This window comes from Sinocyclocheilus grahami, unplaced genomic scaffold (genome assembly GCF_001515645.1).
Source record: "Sinocyclocheilus grahami isolate Dianchi unplaced genomic scaffold, SAMN03320097.WGS_v1.1 scaffold374.1, whole genome shotgun sequence".
NCBI classification, from domain to species: Eukaryota; Metazoa; Chordata; class Actinopteri; order Cypriniformes; family Cyprinidae; genus Sinocyclocheilus; species Sinocyclocheilus grahami.
The window spans coordinates 885,537-905,681 of NW_015505553.1; the positions used below are offsets into that span (position 1 = coordinate 885,537).

General features: G+C 39.5%; 1 protein-coding gene across 1 annotated transcript; it reads right to left on the reverse strand.

Moving 5' to 3' along the window:
- Positions 1-3,954: 3,954 nt before the first annotated feature.
- LOC107549505 (homeobox protein Meis2-like) lies at positions 3,955-17,704 on the reverse strand. The gene is made up of 12 exons (XM_016230620.1): positions 17,425-17,704; positions 17,035-17,267; positions 16,483-16,624; positions 16,257-16,307; positions 15,788-15,838; positions 15,550-15,696; positions 10,071-10,289; positions 8,141-8,217; positions 6,855-6,913; positions 6,680-6,769; positions 6,473-6,559; positions 3,955-4,962 (listed from the first exon to the last, which is right to left on the reverse strand). The coding sequence occupies exons 1-11, from the start codon at positions 17,440-17,442 to the stop codon at positions 6,501-6,503; spliced, it is 1,146 nt and encodes a 381-aa protein (XP_016086106.1). The 5' UTR covers positions 17,443-17,704; the 3' UTR covers positions 3,955-4,962; positions 6,473-6,500.
- Between the last annotated feature and the right edge of the window lie 2,441 nt (positions 17,705-20,145).

The following is a 20,145-nucleotide window of genomic DNA, read 5'->3' on the forward strand; positions in this document are numbered from 1 at the left end:
TACTTAGTTACTTTTTATGGAAAGTAATGCATTACGTTACTTTTGCGCTACTTTTTAAATCTGGACAGGGCTTGCTTGTCTGTTTTTAAAATAAAAAAGTTCTATTTTTGGCAAATATAAAAGCCTTTTCACACCAAAAGTTAAATGAATAAGCCTCAGGCTGAAGGGAAAGTAAAGTTACGTCCGTACAGTAGAATGCAGAAGAAGAAATTTCAACACACTTCAGCAGTAAAAAAAGACACACAAATGTTTGTCTAGAGTAATTTGTGCTTATTAGTACGGTTGAACTGGATCATCGAAGGTCAGAAGCAAAGACATTGGTTAATAGAATGGGAATAAATACATAATGGATATTTGTGTTGTTTAACATTTAATTATTGCAGGTTTGTGTCATATTCTGAGTTGCATTATTTTTATTCATTTTGAGGAATACTGAATCTGTGTGTGTTTTTTTTTGTGAGTGAGATTGAATGAATGCATATTCATATTTATTTTAGAACTACAGTAACATCTTCTGATTTCTCTCAACATGGGGACAGGAGAGCTGCCAGTCAATAAATTGGGGGGGGGGGGGTAACTTGCATTACCTATTTGAAAAAGTAACTCAGATATTCTCTTGTAAATTAAAAAGTAATGCGTTACCTTACTAGTTACTTAAAAAAAATGTATCTGATTACGTAACTCGCGTTACTTGTAATGCGTTACCCCCAACACTGTACATTTTAAACTGAAACCTAAATGTTGGCAAAAATAAAACCTAAATTTAATTTGTCAAATACCCTTTAACAGCAGTTATAAATGTAATCTTAAAATTTCAACCATAGCTACTGTTTTTACTGTGTGTTTTCCACTGGGATTTCTGGGGTTAGAGTTAAGGGTGCATGCGAGGGGAAGGCAATTCCTGGAGGACAGGTCCTTCTCACTAAGAAATCTGACTCAGGTGTCAACTGGAGTCATGTCCCCTGGCCAAACCATAGCCGTCCCCAACCCGACCCCCACCCAGGGCCCACTTTACCTCCGCCTGCCCCTCTGTCTGTCAGCTAAAGCCGCTCCACTGAGGCCCTAGTGCAGAACCAGATGTGCTGGCTGAGTCCTGAAACATTCTCTTCCCACTGACATCTTAACCTGAAAGGTGTGTGTGGGAGAGAGAGAGGTCAAACTTTAACCTGACCTCTAAGAGAGTGTAGATTACTTTCGAAGCTTGTGTTTATTGCTTCAGCACTGATTGTGTATTTGCTTGCATGTTTTTATCCTGTACAAGAAAAACTTCACAGTACAACCACAAAAAAAAAAAAAAACTTTTAGATTACTTTATTTTTATTTTTTCTGGGGGACATTTCACTTTATGGCACACTCGCCATTGTGCAATGACTTTAATGGGGGTTCTGATTGGTGGACATCATGGATGACATCATTTTAATGATACTTTGATTTTATTTAGCCATTTGTCACCAGTTTACATCTTTCAATCAGCAAAAGCTTAGTCTGTTTTCCTTCTTGAAGATTAGGAGACCTGCTTTTACTTATCATATAGGGAGCGGTTTAAAAGAGAGAATGCACAGAACTCCAGGCATGTGGGACAATCAGTGTTAGAAGCAAGATAGCTCTCCCGTTGGCCCCGTTCTCAACTTTGACCCCTGACCTCTTGGCACACGCGCTGCTGTAAATAAAGCTGAAGAGAGGCCTCCCTACCTAATTTCCTTTGGCCTCAAATTTAAACACCAATCCTTCTGACTGTTCTGTAACCAGGGAATAAACATCTCCTCAGGTGGACCAGGTTCTCAACATGACCACTCAAGAAATCCAGAGAGAGGAGATATACACAATAGAAATTGTGTTTGACAAGTTCTTGGCTGCAGTCAAAGCGAGATGTAAACTATTGTTGAAATGAGGAGGGGTGTGCAGAATTGCTACTGCCATGACAAGCTGATTCATAAAATCATTATTGCCATAATTCAGTAATAGACTGTGATTCCATGGTTTAAGAAGTTATTGCACCTAGTTGCACCAGTTGTGATTACATTTATGGCGTGACGACACACCGTTAGAGACCATCGCTTTTGTTTCATTGGTAAGATTCACTTCAGTTCAGTTTTTATAGCAGGACGTGGTTTCAAATGAATGCTGTGAAATCAGCCAGAGAGGAAAAACCAAGAAAATCACCACAAATCTGTGTGCCAAAATAAAGAAGAGGGAAATATTGCGGTCGTTAAAAAAGAAGAAGAAGAAGAAGAAACATGCGAAAAGTATTTTCAAATAAGCCATTTTTTTTTAATTATCACGCGTGTTATTTCTTTCATTCATTCGGTTTTATTTTATTAGTAGCCTAATTATTTAATTAGACCTATATTTGTATTTATACATTTAGTTTTATTACATTTTTAGGCAGGCTCACGACATACTTTTTCGAACACTGTTACAGATTTTATAATGGAAAAGCGTCTTCTTTTACACCGCGGTGTAAATATAATATTAGCCGGGTTTGCACGTTATGTTGCTCAGTGTAGGAAGGATGACCCATATTTCATTAAGCTGTGCTCTTGTTTCTGGCAGCTTTCACAACGAATTTATCTCTGACCAAGATATACACACTAAGCATTTGAGTTATCTGTATCGACGCTGGCTGTGCTCGAGATAAAAAAAAATACAGCTTTAAACCTGTTTTCTTTTTCTTTCTTTCTTTCCAGATGTTAGCTTAATATTAAGCATTTTTCCTATGTTGGAATTCCAGCATTTCCTTACAAAACATGTTTACATGCAGCTAAATACTAGCTATTTATGATTTAAAACAGCAACAGCAATTTAATGTTTGGTTTAATATAAATTTAAGATGATTCATGAGGTGAAACTCATTTTATTATTCACAGTCGCCAAATATCACTCTTGTCCAACAGGAATAAAACTATATATATATATATATATATTATGTCGTCTTGAACGAATTGTGCACTAAAACTAGCCTTTTATTTTCAAAAATATATGTGGATACGTTCAGCAGTCGACATAAAATAAAAAAAGAAAATAAAGAAGAAAGAAACTAAAAGAAGGAGAAACAAAACGGATTGGAAGGGCTTATTAAAATAATTCCATTATCGAAAGGAATGAGATGGAACGCAAGGGCATTGGGCGTCGCGTTATTGCAGGTATTGTTGTGCCTGTGGCTTCTCCTCCAGCCGCGTAATTCTCCTCATCAATACTGCAGTGAGATCGTTACGCGCTGACATTGATAAATGACCACCGAACTACAGCATTTTCTCACCAGTACTGCAGGCTAGAGAAACACAAACTGGAGGTCGAAATAAGCAGGGAAACGTCTGTTGGAGCAGTCTTAGCTAAGATATCAAACAGCATGAGAAAAACCATTTGAAACGGTCGAAATTGCGTTTAAAAGATGCTGGAGATGAAGAAGTGCGCGGGGTTTGTGTTTCTGAAAAATTACACGAGGTAGAGTCGCCTGAGTTGGAAATATTGAATTAATGTGATTTATTTCTGCACATATCGCCTCAAACATTTGACAAAAGACCTCTACATCAATCTTAATACCTTCTTAGATGGTTTTAGGGGTAGACTAAATAGTTATGAAATTATTATTTGACACTTTCTTATGCACCTTTAAGTAGACGTTATTTATATAGCCAAGTATGCCAATTATCAGTTTATTTTAGGATTGTTCGATGCACACATATTCACACATTTTACATAATTTTTGAAATGTCGTTTCGTATGCGTTTCTTTCTTTTTTTAAACGGACAAAAATGTTTAATGATTATGTAAATACGCTGTAGCACAGTTGCATTTTCTCTGCAAAATAAAAATGGTTATTTATAGCTAAAATGAATTTGGACTGCGTCGATACAATGCATGGAATAACATTCAAAGCAAGAGATTTAACATTTTGAAAATTTGAAGCATTTATTACAAGAATTCGACTTTTGACTGTGTAGAAATACCGCAGTGCTTTAAAAGACTCCTAAAAGGAAACATGGACCGAGCGGGAACATCGATCGAATTTATCAGTACCTCGACAAACACATGATCGACTTTTCGAGAAAAGCAAGAGTGAGAACGGACCAAAATGTACAACAATATCCCAACTCCATTTTTAAAGGATCTCGACTGAATGCCTATTTGACATTGATGTGTTTTACAAATAACATTTACATAATTATGTACAATGGAATATCTCTAGTGGTTTAAAAACTCCTCCAGGCATATTTAGCCTTACAAGAGCACTGTTGCTCTCCAATTCGACAAATAAATGCACAACTCATTTTCTCAGCCATGCTTTTCAAAACATCTCATGTGGGGAAGACTTTGCGGTTTCACATACTGGAATTTGTGTCAGATGTGTGCCATAATGATCCCATCAAGTGGTTCCACTTCCTTCAAACTTTGTAGAATCATAAATGCAAAGGTCTAAAACCTAGTCAATGACACAAACCCAAACATAGAACATTTCCCAAAAGAAAGAAAGAAAAAAACTCGTCATACACTCACATTTCAATTCTTGAGGGCTTTTAGCATCTTTTACTTGATTCCACAGTTAAAAGCGTTTAATATGAGCGTGTGCACTTGTGCGTGAGGAGGTATGGAATATTTGCGTCTGGGGCGGCCACTCTATGGTTGAGCAAAAGTGCACAAATGGTGTGGTCCCCGCGCTTCTTGACAGTATAACAAGAATAAATAAATAATTTAAAAAGAAAAGATCTCCAATTGTCTTTTCAGAAGTCTCTCTTTTGGCACAAATGCTTCAAGTCTGTTTTTGTAATGTTGGTGCTCCTGCAGACAGTCCTTTGGCTGGAGATATGATGGCCAGATGATGAGGGGTCCGTGAGAGATTTGGAAGGTCTCGTGTAGACAGGAGGTGACCGGACAGGCACGTGATCAGGTGAGGATGAATGTGACGTGACTCCTCATGCCTCTGGCCAGCGCCGGGACTATTCCTGAGGCCACCATCAAAACCTACAACATGAAGTGAAAAATACAATATTAAGAAATGTATTCACTAGTATCCACATTGTGAAAGCATTAAGGGAATATTTTGGGTATGTGCCGATTACGAGAAAAATGTATTTAATTATGCCCCTCTTTTTTCTTTAAAGTAAACTAAATCTGGGTTACAGTAAGGCACTTACAACAGAAGTGAATCTACGTAAACAAAAAAATAATAATTCAGCAGTGCACTGAAAAAATGTAGTGTATAGAAACAATTTTCACAGAAATTGCTAGGAAATTTCACAAGTAATTACAAAGAAATAGCAAGTAACTCATTGAATTAAATATGAACATTTGAAGTAAGGACTGAAATAGTATTTATATATTTTTTTGTAAAACATACTCCAATACTCTTTATTTACAACTTAAAAAAATTAAATTAAAATAAATAAATCCTAAATAATTTAATTAATTAATTAATTTAACAGTGTATAGCCAGAAAACATGATTTTACTGTGAACAAATTGATAATAACTTTTTCTGAGTAAAGTTATATCCAATTTTACAACTTCAATGTCATAACACGTAATGTCTAAAACCCTAAAACGACTATAAAGTGAGAATTTAAATAGCTTTACAGCAAAATAATAATAATAAAAAAAGAAGAAAAATAAATGTAAGTGCTTTTATGAAATTATTTCTGCTTTCAGATTCTCCAGAAAATGGCCAAATTCACAAGAAAGGTTGCAAAACGGGCCAACCCTTGTAGCCAACCCAAAATATTCCTTGAATAAAAAAATTAAAAAACATCCACCTGCCTCTAAAATCATAAATGTGTCTCTATCCGCTTTACACAGGAAAACCGATCTTCATAATGATCCCAACAATCTGCCAGCATATGGTGTTTAACCAGAGCGAATTAAGGATGGGGAAACATTCCTCTAAATGATGCAATTACAGTAACGACTCGATGATAATTCAATCAAAAAAAGGTAGGATGAAATAGTCTGGAAATTATTTAGACGGCGTGTATCTGGCTCTTGCAAGACGGAGCTCATGATATCTCAATGTGTCTGAGGCTTCGGTGGGGGGATGTTAACCTCCGCTCACCTCCCCGCTCCTCTCCCTTCATTAGCAGAGGCTGAGGTTGTTATTTGAGAGGAAAGGGCTGTGTTGGCACGATTGGAGAGCTGGATGCGGTGCCTATTTACATATAAAGAGCTCTATTAATCAAGGTAAGTGTCATTATGGAGGGGCTCATTGGGCAGCACAGTGTGGGTATTAAATAAAATTCTCCATGCCAGGCCGCCCGCGGCGAGCGATACGTCTTGATTTGTGGACTGTCAGAGACAGGCAGCGAAGATGGAGCCGGGGAAAGAAGGTGGTGTGTGTGTGTGTGTGTGCATGTGTGTGTGCATGTGTGTGTGTGTGTATGGGGGGGGTCGTCGGAGAGAGAATTGCCACCATAATCAGATTTCACACGCCGAGTGAAAGGAGAAAGAGAGGGGATGTTCTAAGTACCAAAGCATTTCCTTACATTTATGGTTTGGGAAGCGGGGAGGCGTTTACATGTAGTGCCACTGTCCATCCATACCCACGTTCATACCCATTCCTCCCATGGGACCTGCGAGACGGAGAAACAAAATAAAACAAACAAACAATAAAACACATGCAAATGCTTTCAGCATTTTTATAACAGGTCTAAAAGTGAGTAATGTGCGATTAGAATCAAACTGCAACTTACCGCCAGGCCGGAGACCCATGTGTTGTTGGCCGTCTAGCACAAAGCCTCCCATAGGCTGACCATCGGGGCTGTAAGCGCTTCCTTGACTTACTAAACACACAAAAACAGGATATATATGTGATATATGCACACGTTGTGTATATAGTGATTGGTAGAAAATAAGCCATCACTTTACCCGCTCTGTTAGACTGATCAATCATGGGCTGCACGATTCTTCTTCGAGCATTGATAAACCTGTCAAAGAGAAGACAGGGAACACATTTAATGAATCTATTTATATTACTGACCACCCACAGTATATTTGACTCTTATTTAAACACTCGGGACTTTTACTACTGTGAGCTTTTTGCTATGATTTACTGCAAAATATCCCTTAATGCAGTGTGATTTCTCACGGGCCTTTGGGTTAATGGACCTGTCAGGAGTCCACAAAAAAAGCTAATGTACTGTTTTAGCGCCAGACCAAAGAAATAGTCTAATTTATAATGTAAACAAGCAGAGGTTTTGTTAATAAAGCGATTTTAACACCTTTTACAAATGGCGTTTGAGTAACATTCCGCTTAATGGGGAATTTTATAGTGGCAGACGATAAAACAAAATAGATTTATTTGATTTGTGGTGTATTTTCTTCCTTTCCTCAGCAGTCTAAAGATAACCTCTGTTTTTAAGACTTGCTTTAATTGTGCTTCTTGCTGCAATATATTAGCAAATCAAGTAAAGGGGTCATTGCTCAATAAATATTCAATTGATATAGCATTGGCCTAGTAGCTTCAGGGTATGATTAGCCTAACTGCTTTTCAGACACTAATATGCTTCAGCAGCCCGTAACAGAGAGGTAGGAAATGCCCCTGACATGCACTGGGGGAAGGAATTACTCATAGACAATGAGTCTTAGCCAAATGTTTGTGAACACTGTTGCATATTGAACATATTGTTGCAGTAAATACACATCAGCATATGTTACAAATGTAAATATCAAAATTGTCTGCATAAGTACAGTGTTGACTGTAGCCATGTGGAATTATGCTGTCGAAATAAATCCCATCTAAATAAACAATACAAAGAGGCCTCAGTCTGTAATGCTCCATATCATACATTGAGAATCTAGCAATGAGATTATCAGATTTGTGTAATCCAATAGCATCTTTTGCAATCAAGATGGTTACTAAATGAATAAACATTCAGGAGAACTCTGGTGACCGAATGGCATTCCGGAATATGCCAACATAACATTTGACAACTTTTCTAAAAGTCCCTCGGAGACCCCGGGCAAACCTCATCATTGCTCATATTCTTACTTTTATTTGTCTCATTGGGGCTTTGAAGAGCGTCTAATAATAGTGTGAGAAATCAGGATCACCGGACTTGAAATGGAAATGTTACAGAGATCCCTAACCCTGACTTCTATGTGCTGAGAGGTCAGGCTGGCAAGTCAAAAGTCAAAGGTCAAAGGTCACTCACCAGTTATTCACTTGTAAGATGGTGAGGCCTGTGTCCTGCGCTAGCTGCTTCTTCTGTTCTTCGGATGGGTAGGGGTGCTGCAAAAAAAATTATATTAATGTGTAAGAAACTTCCACAGTTAATAACATTGCTGTCCGATGATCCATAAAGCGATAATGAATGGAACATGTAAATGTCTTCATTTTTTAGAGTTGTGTATTTCTCCTTACCTTCTCCATCAATAAAGCAAATCAAGATGACCTGACTTTTTCTTAAAAACGAATCTGTTTAAATGACTAATGACCTCAAGCATCAAGTCTACCCGCCCCATGCGAGACTGTAGGCAAAAACGTGGATCCCATATGACTCTTTCAGGAAATTACATCATTATGTATGATAGACTTCCCATATGCAGCCCTGAGTTTGAGAATTTCCCTGCATCTCATTGGCTGACTGCTCGTGGTTTTGTTTGACATTATTTGACATTACTTGACAAATGATCGAGTGGGTGTGAAAGAGAGACAATGGAGAGTTTTGTTTAGGGTTGAATAGGGCTTGGCCCTTGGTGGCCCCGCGGTGGCCCCTGGCCCCTGATCCTCTTGCTCTCACTGTGAGTGCAGAGGGAGGGCAGCAGATGGCAGGCAGGAGTGAATATATAGACAGCGCAGGGTCGTGGGTGTGCACCAATTTTGGCACTGTCACGGCCTCACCTCCCGTGGTCACTGGTGAGGGATGGGTCCAGTTACATGTCTCGTTCTCTCTCTCACACACTGACGGAGATTTCCCTGCTCAAATCCTGGCTTGCTCGCTGTCATTGTGCTGATGAATGACTGTAAGCTCCGCCCCTTTTCTACACAACCCAAGTGACGGACGAATGCGAGCTGTGCTCTGCGATCCATCTTATCAAAAAGCTCTCAGCAGGTTGTGCCATGATTGTTTGCTGAAGTTTAGCGAGGAACCTACGTATTCAAAAGATGAAGCTATCCGACAAGCTCGCTTTCAAAGAATCACTCATATTTGCATGAATTCCACTTATGTCTATTAAGAAGCCCCCTCCTCGTCCACATTTGCATGCCAAAGGAGATCTCTCTATCTCGTTCCAGTGCAGCTAACAGTTATAACTGTAATGTTCCACTGAATCTTAATGTTCCACCTTTCTTTAAGATTGGCAGCACAGGGGGTCTTTATCGCGGACCTCTGAATAGGTCACAAAAGATGGAGGCTTAGACCATATGTAAGAGCCCCCCCCCATCTCAAAAGTTGCACACTGGCTCAAAGTAGAACCCAACAAAACGTAATCCTGCAGCTTTCATTCAGCCCCGACCGCAAATGAATGCATGATCGCTTGGGTGTTGCAATGGGGGCCATTCAGAGGCCAAAGTCCCCTCTAACACTTTTTTTTTGTCAGGACACATCCTGCAATGGGAAACACTTTTGCTTCACAAATCGCTCTGAAAAGGAGCTGGGAACAGAGAGAGGATAATTCAATTAGGCTCTCCTTTTTTTATCTCTAAACTCTAAAGGTGGGTAAAAGGGAAAGGATTACTATGTGTACAGGACCTGTGTAGCCCTTAGAAAGTGCAGGAATTCTGAAGGAGAATGGAAAACAGGAAGATGCAAGAGAATGGTGAGAATTTAAAGAGGTGGACCGGTGAAAATGTGCCGAGATTCAAGGGGGTTGAGAATGCCCCAAATCAGTCCAAAACTAACAAGTTTTGGAGAAACCTATTCACCCTGGGGTGAATACGGCCCTGGGTTTTGACGAGCGAAATAGATGGGAGGGCCGAGAGACAGATAATAACACACCCTGCTGGTTTTAATGCAGTTTGGATGCAGGTCGCTGAGCTGAGAACAGTGGAATTGAGTTAATTCACCAAGAGATGCATTGGACTCTGGCCCACTTTACAAAGTCTTCCAAATTCTGTCCAGAAGATCTTGATTTGCTTCTTACCGTGAGATGCTGGAAGAGCCATGCCCGCATGATGTTGGTCGCCACTTTGGGGAAGATTCCTCTCTTCTTCTGCCGTTTCTTGTCTTGGTCGTCCTCGTCCCCTGTTCCCGGAGATGCCAAGCTGTTATCCAAGCCATCTCCTGATAAACAACAGCGTGAAAGCAGGACGAGAGAGAAAAAGCAAAAGAAGAAAGTCACTTTAATGAGATAAAACCTCACCTCCAGTTGTTTATTCAGACCGATCACCAGTGCCACTCACAAACACGATGTGAAAGAGCAATGCGGGGGGCTTGTTTTGATTAGCAACAGTAACACAAGGACCGTGGCGAGCAGGAGTATCCATGCAGTGAGAGGGAACACTAATCAACAGAGCGAGATCTCTCCCACTCTCTCTCTCGCTGTCTCGATGTCAGAGATCTCGAGGAAAGCTCTGCACCAACCCCAGTGCTATTAATTCAATGTGAGTTCTGTCTTTGACATGGGGTAATGAATGTCCAGGCTCTATGCTTGAATGGGGAATGGAAACTTGGCACTGCAAAGAGAATATCTGATCTGAATTAGCACTCAAAATAAAATCGAAAAAACTTGGGGAAAAACATCAATAAAGCAAAGCCTGATAGCGGCTGTTGAGAAAACGGTGTTAGACTTTAGAAGTTATTAACTGGTATACAGTGCAGGGACAGAACTTATGATGCTAAACCACTAATTTACCGCTTACAGTTGCCACATTCAAGATGTAACTAAGTTTAGTTAGTGGCCACATACACACACTACAGCTAAATACAGTCATCGCTTCCCTTCCAAGCGCTTAAATATGTTGTGAACACACAGAATATGATTAAAAGCTTATTTTAGCTATTTATTGAAGTCAAAACTTGGGGAAAAACATCAATAAAGCAAAGCCTGATAGCGGCTGTTGAGAAAACGGTGTTAGACTTTAGAAGTTATTAACTGGTATACAGTGCAGGGACAGAACTTATGATGCTAAACCACTAATTTACCGTTTACAGTTGCCACATTCAAGATGTAACTAAGTTTAGTTAGTGGCCACATACACACACTACAGCTAAATACAGTCATCGCTTCCCTTCCAAGCGCTTAAATATGTTGTGAACACACACAGAATATGATTAAAAGCTTATTTTAGCTATTTATTGAAGTTCATGCTGTCTTTGGGAATCAAACCTTTGACCACAACGTTGTTAGCACCAAGTATTACTATATGAGTGATGCTGTAATCCAAATGCAAGTCAAGGGCAGGGCAGTGGTCTCACACTGTCTGACTGCTCACAATCACACAACACAGACTGCTGTTTCTTCTCATTATGCTTTCAGGAGTTTGCATGTTGACCACAGTCTTGACTCAGAGAGGTAAGGGTTTCATTGTGAATATGAAGAAAAAGACTAACAAAACAGAAAGAATATTGTAAAATAGAAAGTATTATGTTCTGAAAGGGAAAGAAAATGTAAAAGCAAAGAGAATATATATATATATATACATACAGAAGAGAAAAGAAAACATGAATTTCTAGTGTGTTTATGCAAGTCAAATATAAAATTGTTAGTGAGACTAAAAAGTTGTTTGTTATATTTGAAACAATTTAAAAGGGAATGAAAAAAGCAGAGAAATGGAATAATAAAAAAAGAAAAGAAAATCAGTTTGTTTATGAAAATTAAATAGCAAAATGTTTAGCAACACTTAATAATATTTAATAATATACTTCATATTTAGTAATATACTTAGTCATATTTTATATTCAGAACAATTTAAAAGAGCTATTTGAAAGAGAAGAAGAAAAAAGACAACTATATAAATTTAAAATAAAGAAAATATGTGATGTGATGTTTTCATTTGATTATGAAAATCAGATTTCAAAACAGTTAGAATGAGTGAAAATAAAAGGAAAGAAAGTAAAAACTGAAAATGAAACAATATAAAAGTAAATACAGGAAATAAAAAAGAATAAAAGAAAAATAAGTTTTCAATGTGTTTATAAATATGAAATATCAAAAATGTGCTGAGTGATAAAAAATAACATTCTGAAAGTATAAAAAACTCATGGCTTTTAGGGTAAAAAAAGTAAAGGTGAAATGGTGAAAGATACTACAGAAAAAGAAAAAAGAAAAGAAAAGAAAAGGGGAAAACGATAGATAAAAAGAGCTGGGCGAGATCCTTACATCTAAGGAAGACTCAAACACTCTCTTCCCCCCCTTCTCCTCGAGCCTCTCTCCTCCTGTTCCAGAAAACGAAGGCCGCAGGGGCTGATCCAACCCGACGCTAATCACTTCTGACTGTTCCCTGGCAACTTGGCCCATGCAGCCTGTGTGACTGCACTCTCTTTAAAGGCTGCTGCTCTCTGCAGCTCCCTGAGCCCTACCTCACTCCCCAAACCCGGAGTCTGCACGCGCAGCGCAGAGGGGGGCCAGAGTAGCCTGGAGGAAGGCTGGAGTAAGCCCTCGGGCTGTTTAGCGAAAAGCAGCACCCCAAGACATGGAGAAGAAGAGGTTTCTAGCTTCCATCTACCACCATTTTTTTCACTTTCCCTCGTACATATAAAGCAAAACTTCTGAAGGCGTTCTGTGGAGAAATGCATATAACACACATCAAGTCTAAGTAGAATGTTTCGACCGGTTTCCCACATCCTTCAAGCTGACCCTGACGGCATCCGTGTCACATCACGGTACCTTCAGCATCTGAGAGATGACAAGGTCCAAAGCTAAAACGCTCTGCATTGTTCTGATGCTGATAATTAGATGAACTGAAGATAGATGAATGTCCCGGAGACAAAGGGGCCCGGCGCAAACTAGCCGGGTCTGATGACTGCCACCCCGCACGCATCACAGAATAAATCCTGTTTGCTTGCTTAATGAGCTCACCATGACCTCAATCTATCACGAACTATACTTCTCCAAAGGGGCCATAATTCTGACTACTGGATGCAACAGACTGGATAATTACTGGACGAACGCAGATGATTTTGTTCTCGCTAATAGTTTCGCTTAAAGCATATTGATTAGATGCTCTTATCTCTTGTCCCCCATGGCCATGATATGATCTGGAGGACCATGGGATTGGACCACAGTTGGGTGGTATTGACGGCTAAAACGCAGAGGCATCGGCTCTTAACACTTGTTGTTATTCCACTATACTTCATGCTGGGATTTAACCTCCATTGAAGGTTCAGATATAGATGTAAACATCCTGTCTCAGCCTGTGTCTTTCAGCAGCCTTCGAGGTGAACACTGGCCTGGAATGTCCTGCAGCTTCCCTTTGTTCCCTTTCGGCCTTTGTGATGGACCTTTCTAGGCTCTGCATTCCCACCAACACGCACATGTTTAGGATGGCTGTGGAAAACCCCCCACTACCATCCCAAACTCTCGCAAAAAACCCACCCTGAGGTGAGTCACAGTAGACAGCCTAACCTAACATAAAGGTTTCTCAACAAGAGCAACTTCTACTGATGTGCAAGCAACAAAGGGACCCCCCTACAAGAGACAGGTGCTTTGAAGAGCCCCAGTAATCCTTCGGACTCGAGTTGGGTGACTGACGTAACACCCCCCATTCGCTTGTAATGGAAAAGGTGTTTGCTTTGCCGATCTCTTGAATGATAAAGGGAGGAACACCGATCCAAAGTGGCTCCTGGAGGAGCAGCAGGTAGATGTCCCTGATCCTAACCCAAGCTCTGCCTCTGATCACCCCAGATATCAACCCTCTATTGTGACTAGTATTTGAAGTGCTCTGTCCTTCAGGCCGGCAGGGGTTATTCCTTTTCCCCTTCTTCAGTGCATGCTCTTTGGGGTCAAAAGGCCATGGGCCTTGGATGTTTCCCCACTCTTGTTTGAAAAAAAGCCCTGCGTGGGGAAAATGCCGCCACCCTGATGTTTTTCTCTCTTTTATACCGAGTAGCATTGCAGAAACACTACTGGCATTGCTGCTATGCCAAACATTTTAAAGGTGTCAAACTGAGGCTAAATTGTCAAAGAGTTACAATCTGGCTGCTGGTTTTGGTTCTGGTTTCTCTTGTCTTGCAGAACATCCTGCTATTGTGCTGCATAATGGTCAGGCTATTGATGTCTGATGGTTAAAAGGAGGTGAGAAAGCCTGAAGGCTATTTAAAAAAATTTAATAATTAAATAAATATTCACCCACAAGCTAAACAGCGCTAAAGGACAATAAATATGGAGTGGCAGGTCAAAATATAAATTAAGGAAAAAAAAAGTGACATGCAAATGGAAGATCTGGTCAATTAAATTAGACCCTTAACCTTTCAAGAACATTAAACGCCTATTGTGTCCACAGGAAAATCGTAAAACCAGCTCAGCGAACCATCGCAATGATGACACGAACAATGACACATGACTTTGATTAGTAAACACTGTTTACACCCATAGGCATTAAAAAATATGAAAAAAGATTACAGTTATCGTCAAGTGTACAAAGGTACATATTCATCAAATAAATTTCAGCTGACCAAGCGAAGGTATGATGGTTAGACTTCGCCATCTGCGGTTCAGATCTAGCCTATTTACAGGAATAGTGTGGATGGGGAAGGTCATCTAACGTTTTGCATGGCGGAAAATAGAAGCACTGTAATGTAGGAACTATCATGGCCGTTTAACATCAGTCCAAATCACAAAACGCCTGTTTTAATCTGTGTTTTTAAATATGGAAAAAAAGCCTCTCTCTCTCTCCATTTTGACCTGGAACAGAACTAAGCAGAATGTAAAATTCTGTTCTTCTTAATTCTGTGGTTTTGTTGTTTTGGGAGGTGCATTGATAATAGGAAGCACAACTGTAAAGAACACACTGTTGGTCTCTGAGTGAAAAAAGACTCCCCTCCTGCTTGACAATAACAATCCAATCAGTTCAAAGACAATAGTGCATTCACGTGCAAATGTAACGTTGATCATTAGGGCTAACAGAGGGCTGGACAGTTGGGGGGAAACCCTGACCCTTTGCAACACCTGCACCCAACACGACGGGCTTCATCAACATGATCATCATCATCATACCTCTTCTAAAATAAGATATGTCCTGGGGCAATGCCTTAATGATTCGTATCAGTGCAAAGAGAAATGGATTTAGATAATGTTGTTTAAATAAATTAGCATATGTAACTAAGTAATTACTCCTCTTCCTAAAATTGTGGAGATGAATACTGGAGGAAGCTAAAAAAGGCAAATGCATGGCTGAGGCACTATAAATGTTAAGGTAAATAAATAATAATTTTTATTAAAAAAAAATGTTATTTAATTTTTTTTTTTATCCCCTCAGAAAACAAAGAATTTTAACGCTTTCAGTAAACTTATCCAGGTTTGTTTACACAATACAAAATAAATGGAATTTGGATTTGCAGTTATTTCTTTGTTGGAAACGTCTCTAATGTTCCACCATAAATTGCCTGTACTGTAAATACGAACAGCTCCACTATCTAATTAGCCTGTTTCATGATGTCATAGAAAGCCAATTAAAACTCACGTGATCTGCGAGATTTGTCGAGGATCCTGAGAGGTCGTCGAAGTCGGTCTTGCATCCATCCCGTTCATCAATCACCAGGTCAATGGGCATTTTGCCCTTCAAACAGCTAATATACCGATTGCAGAAGTTGTCGCAAAGCTCGTGCACCTGATTAAAAATGTAAAATTAATTTGTACATTTGTTTGAGAACAAAATAAAATGATAGTACTGTAAAATGAGAATAAAATAGATAACACACCTTTTCGAGTTCTAAAAGATGGAATCGTAATACTTGTATTGACTGAATCATCTAAGGAAAGAGCAAAATAATGCATGAAATATTTCAACAAAAATACCAACATTAACAACAACCAATAATAATAATAACAGTAACAATAATAAGAGTTGGTTATTATATCAAGCTAATACAAAACTTAAAACAGCAAACATCGTTGGTTATTCTATACACGCGAAAAATCACACTCAAATCAAAAACTTGGCACGTCTGGTATTGTGTTGGCTTTGTAATGTTGTGACAATAGCAGAAGTGTAAATAGGTTCCTCTAGAGACGACGCTTAGAGGGAGCCCAGGGCAAAGACCCCCACGCCCTCTGATAACACGCGGCCTCATAAATCACTAAAGCTTCCATTCTTTCCCTCAAAGACTCCTCATATGGACCTTTGAAGCGACTTTACCTGGAACAAAAACTGTGCGAAACAACACTTACCAAATTGTCCAACTCTGGATTAGAAGAAAATAACGGCTTCTCCGCCCGAATCTGTAGAAATGTCACAAGTTTGTTAGAACAAAAACACTCAGATTTTTTCCCCAACAAATACATCAAACCCAAATAACAGTTTTAGATTCCCCTTCAGTATTTCACTTAATTTGAGTAACCGAATATTTAGTTAAATCGTTGAAAAAAAAATTTTTTTTTTCAATCAATACTTTACTTGTTTGGCAAACACAGCGATGTCCTCGTTAAATGAATCGGATGAGCACACATCTCCTCCAGCGACTCCGGGCTCTCTCGGTGTGCATGTGGCCAGCTCGCACTTCTCAAACACCAGCGCCAGAAGCGGAAATAACGGGTGCCTTCAAGATTCAACATAAACATGTACATAAATCAACAGATCAAAACACTATATCAATAAGCGAGCAATCATTCTGACAAACTGTATTACAGTTTTATTTACTTGCATTGTTTTGACGGCCACATAAACTAAAACCGCTCTATACTTATTTTCATAAAAAATAAACATCATTATTTTAAAGTTTAATTATTCAGCTCACTATTTGAATTGCATTGGTGAATTTGCTATGTGCTTAACCAACAGGCATATTCTTTAAGATCGTATAGCCTATACGCACAGAAATGTACTGACTGTAATAAAGTAGATACAAATAAATTGCGTTGTCAAATGCGGGTGTAATAATCCAGCGCGCCGTTTAAACAATTAAAGATTGTTGTAACTATCATATTAAGCATGGCTGCACTAAAGTACCCATAAATTTGGTCCTTGTCTCTCTTAAGTGCGTCGTTGACAGCCGAGCCCATGCTGCTGGGCATGATGCTGTGCGGTGCGTGGGCCCCGTAGTGCTGGTTGACATGTGGCGGTGGCCCGTGGTTCAAATGGTGAACCTGCGGCAGGGGCCGAGGCGCGTGCGGGTCCCCGTACATGGACGTCGGGACCCCAACTCCATCCATACCGCCACCATATAGGGCAAGGTCTTCGTACTGCATCAGACAGAAACTGTATCATAGCCAACTCAAAACACACACACACGTGTTTACCTAATATGAAATAGCTTTACACAAATATTAAAAACAAACTATGAGCAAACTTTAAGACTTAAGTTTTTTTTTTACGCGGTGGATTTGTAAGAGAACGTACCCGTTGAGCCATCAGCATGTGACGCTTCTGTTGATGTTAAGTGCAAACTGTGATCTTATCCAACGAGGAAACAATCTGAGTGATTTAATTCCCTTTGTGCATCCGGTTTAAGGGGACTGAGATGTCGGTAATCCGTTGAGATGATAGAGCATGTCCAGTGAAGAGTTTCTGATCGCTTCCTTTACAGCCACTTTTAGTTTTTTTATTATTAAACGCACGCGTATTACCAAACGCACATTGACGGATATATACTTCAATAAAACCCCGACACTTTTACCTAATACAGGTTATACTATTTGCTTCCACTTGGACCTTCTGACGAACTAATGCAATTTTCCCGTCACAGACTTCATGAAGTCAGAAACAAAACTTTCCACATTCTGGGATTTTCGTGTCTGGCATGGCACACACTGCAAGGAAAGGCTATCCGGATCTCATAGTCCCTCTTTGCGACCCACGCTTTGCCTCGACTGGGATTGTGTTGGTGATTTGGAGCAGGTTCCTCTTGAAGAGACTGAGCCTGGGAAGCGTGGTGGGTGTTACCAGCTCGACACCTCTACATAAAGCAAAACAATTACCCTTATATTAACAAAAGGAAAAAAACAAAAAGGGGAAATGAGCGCATATTTTAGAAATCATATTTATTTTATTTAAATATAAAAATGTATCGAGCAACACAGTGACGTAAACAACAAAGGTTAGCCTTTTGGCCAAATTCTAAACAGCATTAGTACATCCTTCGATTTTTAACTTGTGTAATGTTTCTAAAATGTAATATTTTATTTTCCTTTCATTTGGTACATTAGTCTCCGTTTATTCATTCATTTAAAAAAAAACGAATGCTGGCATTTAGGCATTTATTTAAAAACTCGATTGAAAATTGCGAGGATCCAACGTTAAGAAGATCTGTGAGTATTGTTTATGTGTTTAGATGCGACATTGCTACAAACACAAGCCAAGTGTAACAGATACATTCCCATATAAACTTTTGCAGTGCGGCATCATAATAATACATTGTTTTAATTTAGATTAACGGAATGATGGTAAGCGTCATCATTAACATCAATATAAGTAATTTAATAAATATATAGACAATTTTAGAAATAAATAGCCTTTACAACTAAAATAACAACTTATTTAAATTATATTCTTTAATTTTAATGAGGCTGTTTTAATTGTATTTTAATTGTAACTTTTTAAAAGAAAGACAATCCTAAATTTGCTTTTAAACTACCTTTAAATGTCAATGTTCTTCGCCCATGATGGGTCCATCATGATAATCCGCTTTAATTTCAAAAGTATTGACCTTTGCTTGACCCGTCAGGATATGTGCTTGAGCCGCACGATACTTTTCTTAGTTCTTCAGATCCAGCGAGAGTCCTGCAAACCTGCCGCTGGGCTCCAGTTGCACGTGTGCTGTACTTTCCAGCGCAACAATCCATTTGAAAGTCACTTTACCTTCTATCCCCACCTAGCGGTGCATCTGTCTTCAAAAACCACCGTGCAAACACTACACGAGGAGAACGAGTTCATATTTGAATTCTCGCCCCGGGCCCTCATTGTCCATGGAAAACCAAACAAATTTAAAAAAAAAAAAAAAAATGCAATAGGCGAAATTAAAGTTGAATATCACAAACGCAAACACGCTCAAACGCGTGATGCATCAACAAGAAAATGCAAAACGCGATCACAAAAATAATAACAAACAGCAAAATAAACATAGCTCGTGCTTGAAAAGGACTTCGAAATAATTGCAAATATGCACTTAAATGTTCCAAGGCAAAGCATGAGAGAGCATTGCATGATGAGGTCGTTTATTTACTTTTCAGGAGAGATGGGAAAGTTCCTTCCTTTCATCAGTCTGTACATAATCTCGCGCGCCCCTCTTTGAAAAGCAGCGCGTGTGAATTATTAAAGGCATACATTTGAATTATAAATACGCTAATGATACCGACACGGGCTGAGCGCGCCATGCCCGAGGCTAAATTCTTGCGATGCACATTATTTCTTGGCACTCCTACTTTATTTTCTCTCTCCTTTCTCTTTCACTTCTCCTCCTTTGTATTTCGCTCCCCGCTTACAGTATGCATGGAAGATGCTGACTGATTCATGCTGTCACCCGACCTGCTTTAAACTGTAATGAGTTACCATAGTCTCTGAGCCTGTGTGCATCCTCAAAAACCTAGTTGCACAATTCTCCTGCCAACCCCCCCAGAAGAAGCACACACGCGCGCGCACACACACACAGAGGCCTGGCAGAGAATCAGACATCATCCTCCGCTGTCCTGAACATCATTAGTGTTGTCAGGACAGGGTGAAGCGCATGGCCCAAACTCTCCCTCTTTCTCTCTTTTGTGGCTGCTGATAAATATGTACATATTCAATATATACATGTATATATGCAGGCCATGCAGGCTTCAAAATAGGTATCTGGAAGGGATGACAATGTAGTGACCTGTATCTCACACACAGCACATGTGAAACAAGATTTATTGAGCACTGTCATTTTGCTGGCAGGACGCGGTGTGTGTACATCCAGTGTGTCTTCTGCGAGAGAGTACAGGAGCAGCCCTGTACAAACATCACCATGTGTGCAGGACTGGGGGAGTAAAGCCAGTGCATTCCAGCTCAATGACTTACAGTGCATGTGCTGACAGCCTGACCTCACCAAAAAGAGATTCTCTCCAGCCTCTCATAAAGAAGCTTTATCCTCCCTCCAAA

Excerpts from the sequence above, each read along its gene's own strand:
- LOC107549505 (XM_016230620.1), bottom strand. Across the intron at positions 10,290-15,549 it reads CGACAAATCTCGCAGATCAC|GTGAGGTTTTATCTCATTAA; the intron begins GTGAGTTTTAAT and ends AAACAACTGGAG. Across the intron at positions 6,560-6,679 it reads CATGGGTCTCCGGCCTGGCG|GTCCCATGGGAGGAATGGGT; the intron begins GTAAGTTGCAGT and ends TCCGTCTCGCAG.